The 7,098-nt window shown below is 42.3% G+C and overlaps 1 protein-coding gene across 2 annotated transcripts in view; it reads right to left on the reverse strand.

The window, feature by feature from the left end:
- LOC110983758 (uncharacterized) overlaps window positions 1–6,990 on the reverse strand; it is a 38,173-nt gene extending 31,183 nt beyond the window's left edge. Inside the window, exon 1 of one of the 2 annotated variants that reach the window (XM_022243295.2) lies at window positions 6,750–6,990. In XM_022243295.2, coding sequence (XP_022098987.1) covers window positions 6,750–6,952 — 203 coding nt within the window. In that variant the 5' untranslated portion in view covers window positions 6,953–6,990. The remainder of the gene's footprint in view (window positions 1–6,749) is intronic. The other variant, XM_022243296.2, reaches the window with a different exon arrangement.
- Between the last annotated feature and the right edge of the window lie 108 nt (window positions 6,991–7,098).

Here is a 7,098-nt window from a genome sequence, read left to right on the forward strand (position 1 = left end):
TGAGCACACAGCAATCAGTCAACATAGTGTCCACGCGTGGTTGCCTCACGCATGCCAATGTACACGGGCGGATATGGACTTATGTGATTTTTGTCTACGGTGTCATGAGTTCATGGCCATCACTAAGCACTGTTTTTTTACTATGTTTTTCAAGAGAAATAACAAGTATTGTTATATGTACTAAGGCAAAAGGACTAACTCGCATAATATTGGTACTCAGTTCCTCCACCTCTCAGGGAGTACAGTGCTTTCTCTCTCATGAAGAAGAGTACATTACGAAACAATACTGAGGGCAAAAGAGTATTGTACTTTACTCTAAGCAAGGAAGTGGGTATTGTACTCATGGCTTGAAGAAAATTATCTGAATCCCTGGTTAGTAATATTACTACAAGCTGAAAGGTTATTTTGTATTGCACATCCTGCCAGTATCAGTCCTGTCACACAGCTGGGCAATAAAGAGATGCTTCCATCCCCACATCTGAAAATGGTCGAACTGACATGTGGGATTAACTCAACCACTGGCCCGCGGCTGCCCCCACATGTGCACTGTGTGATGCACACAGAGTGTATGGAATGGTGCAATCATTATTGGGTAGAAAATGGGAGATTGGTGGTGAGTAAAAACTCTGATTATTCAAAAATGATAGGTCTAATGGTCTATAAACCACTATTATGAGATTTTCAACAGCTACATGTGCTGTTAGTGTTCGGTTTCTCCTATATCACACTGCATTTTGCAATGCAACATCAACCAAATGCTACACACTTTCTAAAATAAATCACACATTGTTCAATGCAAAATGCACAGAGCTTCATGCTGTAATATGCTTGAAACAACGGTTCGATTTACGCATACAGTGGGGCACAGTATAAATACACATATATGCAAAACTTTATTTTGTTGAATATTTGTAGTTGTTGAACCTGCTGAATCTCCAGTGTCATGAATAGAGGCAAAAATCAAGAGTACGCCACATTAGGGTAGATCCACATATATGTATATCCTTTCCTTAGTAAGCCATCCCCAACCACAAACAAAAGCCAACACATGGGTTCAAACATTTGCAAGCAACAAAAAAGCCAGATTCTCTCAATAGTACAATTCTGTTCATCAGAAAAAAGAGGCAGGATGTGTTTAGCCTACCTGCTAATCACATATCCGCTGGACCATTTTGCAACAGATAAATCACTGAATTACATGGAAAACAGACTCTTTATTAGTCCCCCGACTCCACAACTGTATCTTCACAAAATATTATCACTCCCTGAAGTACACATTCCTTAACATTTTAAACATGCGTAAACAGCTAGCTTGACAACATAGCCTGTATCACGCACCCTGACATTGCAGCTCCCCCCCCCCAACTTCCAACACGGTCCAGCCAATATGTGATTAGTGTGGTTCCCTGACCACAGATATCCCAGACATCTCTATACATTATCTTAACGAGAGTAGTCGGAATTATCAGGACTGGTATCGAAAGCAACATAAACATTTGTTACGCTAATACCCTGCATCTGTTTTGTCACATGATGTACGGCCATAAGAGAATGCAGATGTGTGCGGATCATCAAGGGATAAGAGTAACCCCAGAACTGTGGGGTCCGACGTCTGCTCCTCTCCCAGGAACCCCACAGAAAAAGAGCCTTTTTTGCCATAGGCTATGCATGACGTTTAACAGGGCATGATCAGCAATTCCATTCGAGTTGTGTACAAAAGAAATATTGCTTCGTTTCCCCCGGGAGTTTTGTGTAAGATAGCTTACATACCTTTGTTTTAAGTGCCAAGAAAGAAAAGGACCAAAACCATGTTGTTTTCCAAAAAAAGGTGCAAATATTTCCTGACCAGTGTCTGAGAGTCATGCAGTTCACATGTGTACTTTCAAAGACGAGCGGTGACCAAATCATTGCCTACGGTTGCCATCGATATTACTTTACGATACTACTTTACAAGACATGGAAAGTGGCTACAGCCACTTTCCGTACATGTGTGTGCAATTCTTAGCCACGCTGGTTGAAATGGCAGTTGGCTGTGGCACGCTGGGGAAGGCCTTGCACTTCTTTTCCTGGCTAGCCCATTCGGATAGTTAAATGGATATTTTATTAGCCTGATTAGAGTTTTACTAGCCCATATATAAATTTTATTACCAGCTTACCAATAAAGAATTTGACTTTTCAGAAAATAAAAGGCTGATGGTATAAAATAAAGAGCCAGGTATGTTAGTTAAAAGTCACTTGAGTCACTGGTCACGGAGTTGGGATCAAAATCATCTCTTTGCTCCGTCTTCCGTCTCATTTGGGTTGCTTACGTTTGGCAAAAATTGCCACTTTTGGTGTACTTTCTGACCTCCCCACATGCGCAGTGAACACGAAAAAACTTTTTCCAATCACAAGAGGGTGCTGTATCAAAATGCTTTCAAGGACTCCTGCAATGCCCAGTATAGCTAGCTGTGGCCAGTTAAGGTCAGAAAAATATATAAGGCCAAATAAATACTTCTGGTTTTGACCCCAATTTTTCAGCGCGACCCTAAAATTTGTATCGGCAAGTTAGAAAAACAAATTTAAAAAATAAGAATAAATTAATGCCGATGTCTTTTCTGTCTTCACCTTTCAACAACCCTTTCTCATGTTAAAACGCTTGTTTTCCTATGTTTTCCTACTTACATTTGCAAATTTTGAAAAAAAACTTTTGTTATTATCACGAGTTCCACTCGTGTTTTGCTGTCGAGGTGGTGAAAACGTGCGCAAAGCTCAATGCATGAAAGAAAAGCTGCGCTGGTTCCAACCACGCAAATACAAAAGAATGCGTGATGGAAATGTGCTAACCAGTCTTTACGTCCCGCTCAATTAAATTACATCAGTGTCGCACACGCATGCAACCATACAGCTGCATGTCAAAAAAAACATCGATGTTGCAAGAGGATTTCTGCAAGTTAATTCTCAGAACTTGGTTTCTTGTTTATGTATTTATTTTCTGTGCTCATGAGTTCCTGCCATGGCAAGTGGTTTCTCGCCCGCCCATATGGATGTATCATGGATGCCCACGCGACACATGGACATTGCTGGCCAGTTTGCCGTCGTGATAACCTGACTAGCATTGAGTAATTTGTCCATAATTCTTGTGAATTTGTTAACAGCAGAAATTTTTACACACATGTAAATTAAGACATGTTTTATCACTGTTTGAGACAATTTTTGGAAGTTTTCATCCTCATATATGCTATTACATCAGCACAAACAATTGACCTAACAAAATTTCCGACCTACCGATACTATTTTTGAGAGGCATGTAATCGGAAGCAGAAGCGGCATAACCAGTGAACGAGAATAGTGTGCATGTGCAGTATCGCACCCTACCATGTGCTATGCTATGCCGGTACAACAACCCACCAGTCTACTCTGTTCCTGGCGTTCACGGTCACTTATAGCCCTATCGCACCAGCATCACCTTTCAAAAACACAAGTAAATCACATCCACAACGACTCAGTTTTTGTGATCTTGTATTTATTATCACGAAAAGCATAATATTTTGATCTAAGTTTAACCCCTTCATATGGGAGCTGTCCACGGCCATGGCTATGTGTGAGGATTAGTGCATACCACACATACAGTCTATTCACCATGCAGCTGCTGGTTCGATGGGACCTGCTGCTGGACAGAGCTTTGCATACTGGGCATACCACAGCCCACCAGTCACTGTCAAAAAAATCCTGGCTTGAAATGGGGTTAACAGGTAGGCTTATTCTGAATTTTTCACTAGCCCACCGGGCAACCAAGGAACCAAGTTTAGGTAGCCCGGAGCGTTTTTCGCTAGAATTTGTACGCTGGGCTCGTATTGGGCTCCTTATAATTTATGTCTAAATTGAAAGAAGACAAGCAACAGCTGTTTGGGTGCACAAAGCTGCTCAACAGGAACCATTCACTGTGCGACAGCGGGCTCACGTGCACTGGTACCCAACGGCCGTTGCTTGTGTTCCATCAATTTGGGCATAAATAATGAGGAGCCCTGTGATTGGTCAGTGTGACCCCAGCAAGCCGTAGCCAATTGCCATTTCAACCAGCGCGAATTGCACACACATGTACGGAAAGTGGCTGTAGCCACTTTCCATGTCTTGTAAAGTATTATCGATCGCAAACTTAGTCAACGATTTGGTTGCCGCTCGTCTCCGCAAGTACACATGTGAACTGCATGACTCTCAGACACTGGTCAGGAATTATTTGCACCTTTTTTTGGAAAACGACATGGTTTTGGTCCTTTTATTTCTTGGCACTCAAAACAAAGGTATGTAAGCTATCTTACATAAAACTCTCGGGGGAAATGAAGCAACATTTCTATGGTACACAACTCGAATGGAATTGCTGTTCATGCCCTGTTAAACATCATGCATAGCCTATGGCGAAAAAAGCTCTTTTTCTGTGCGGTTCGTGAGAGATGAGCGGACGTTGGACCCCACCGTTCTGGGGGTTGAATGAGAGGTGAGGATGGTAGAAAAAAATCACATTTTTTTACAGTAAAATAGGTGAAATTCTACAAAACACGTACTAACCCGGTAGTTTGAATATGGGTCTAAAGGTAGAATATGGGTCTTTAGGGGATGATTAGCTTAAGCGAGCGGAAAAGGAAGTTGTATCTGGTACGATCACCTGACGTTTTCAGGCATGACAGGGCACTTTTCAAAATGCCATAATGTACGGAACCATCAAAAAGATTGCCCCGGTAAGGTCTACGGAGTACATGTAGTACCTTACCATTTAGGAATTAAGATAGGGTCGTGAAGAACATGTCCCTATGATGTAAACTTGAAATTAATAAGGTAAAACAAGAACAAATTAGAACCACATTTTGGTCATCTTGTCATGCTTGTACAGAACCTGGACGTAAGTCGTGATATACAATATGACGATTGGCGTCCAACCTGGGCTACTCAGTAGTCAGGTAATGGTATTGGCCCTAATAGTAATTAGTATAGTCTACAGCCGAACTGGCTGACTGGCACTGTGGCAGTGGTACTGACGGTTTCGAGTCAACTTGGACCCAAACCAACTCGGACCCATACAAACTCGGACCTATGCCAACTCGGACCCACGACCAACTCGGACCCACCCGAGTCAACTCGGACCCAACCCCAGGAGCGTGATTAACTTGTTGAAAATTTTATTTTGTCCACTTTTACATTTTAGCATTTGGTAAATGACACTTTTGCACTGCATGCTGCCGAGATTTAATGTCCTCTCTACACATTATGCAGGGAAACAGTGGCACAGGCTTCCCAGAATTTCTCCGTTTTCGAGTTTGAACAGGCATGGTGGTTAAAAACCGTACAGGACTAGATTTGATATCAGTGATGTCTTGGAACAAGTGATAAGTAACCGATGAGCGTTGTATTTTTATGGAGGCACATTTCATTTGATGTCTTATTTGCCGCTTGTAATCTGGAATCTTAATCAGGTATTAGCTTCCAAGGTACCGGCGTGATTAACCACAAAGACTGATTTTGTCACCTTCCATTCTTGAAACCATATGATTGGGGAGTGGGAGCTTGGGACAACCAATGGGAGCAGCTTTTGGAGTGTGATTGACAGGGACCAAATCATTGACCCCTTTCTCCGAAGTTTTTCTGGCACTCCAGATCACCAGCAGAAATCGAATGAACTTTCACCAAACAGCCCCCAAAGTTTTTGTTTCAATAAAAAGCCAAAGATAGGCCCTTCTGATGTACATAAGAGATGCTGCATACGTACAACAGATACTGCAGATATACATCAATGTCACGAACATTGACCTTTTATAGTGTCTAATGGTGTTATCCCCAACCTCACTTTTCAATTTTTTTTGGGCCAGGCAAGTCTTACACCTCCACCTTGCCCCAACCCCCCCCCAATACCGGCAAGATTTAAGCAGATGGAGGAATTCATCTATACAGGCCTTAACTGACTGTCCAAATAACACAAATAGGTTGGTAATTTCCAACAACACAAATCAAATCATTTTAAAATAAAAATGTGGAATATTTCCTATTGGCTTAAACTTGAAGATGGTTTTGAAGCATCGTATGTCTGCTCGCGAGCTCATTATTATTATTTTGTGATCCCACGGTTTCTTATTTTCTACAATAAGACGTGCCATAATCCGGAGGGATCATAGAATTATTTATATAAATCCCAAATTTGGGATCGATAGTTTCCGGTTCAGAGTATTTCTTTCACAAAAAGCCCCACAATGCGGGCCTATTTTGGATAGAGGCAGGCGGCTACATTCATATGAGCATATAGTTTTACTACTATTAGGGGGGTATCTTCGGGAAAAGGCGAATAAAAAAGTTCATAAAATTGAAACGAATAGTGATCAATCTGGCCATAATCTTGAATTTCAAGTGGAAAAAAAAATTATCTTGAATTTCCAGCAAAAAAAATGAAGGCCCACCTCTTCGCGAAGTTCAAGAGTCGGCGCTATTTCGGTCTACGGGCGCGTATTTGGTGTAACGCAACCATAAGACTCAGTGGGTCTGCGTTGACTCGAGGTGGGTCCGAAATGGCGTGGGTCTGAATTGGCGTGGGTCTGAGTTGGTTGTGGGTCCGAAATGGTCGTGGGGCCGAGTTAGAATTGGGTCCGAGTTGGCGTGGGTCCGAGTTGGTCCTGGGTCCGAGTTGGTTTGGGTCCGAGTTGGCCTGATCCCGTACTGACTGTGGCGTGGACCTGCGGTCAAAAGGCCAAGATGGACGAACGCGTGGACCAAATTATGCTTACCTGGAAGTTGGCTTAACGATTGTCTCTATACCAACACAAGTTCCGGTAGTTGTCATTTTGGACAAAAACTTGTTGAAAATTGATTCAACAGTAAGATTTGTTGTACAAAGCAGCACTTCTCTTTCTCTTAAATTGTATATTAATTGGAAAAGCAACCGTCTCTTACAAACTCGACGTCTCCTTTCGCCGAATGCAGCAAGCATGCAGTCTAGCAAGCTAGCACGTCATTGAACCAGTCTGGTGACTCTTCGTTCAATGTTCAGCGTATATGCATATGTGAAACGAAGTGAAGTACAGGTGCTGTGTAAAGTCGAACGCTCACTCAATGCGCGCATGCGCAGCGAGCCGT

The sequence above is a fragment of the Acanthaster planci genome, linkage group LG02 (genome assembly GCF_054643075.1).
Source record: "Acanthaster planci isolate LZ-2023a linkage group LG02, COTS_SCS, whole genome shotgun sequence".
NCBI classification, from domain to species: domain Eukaryota; kingdom Metazoa; phylum Echinodermata; class Asteroidea; order Valvatida; family Acanthasteridae; genus Acanthaster; species Acanthaster planci.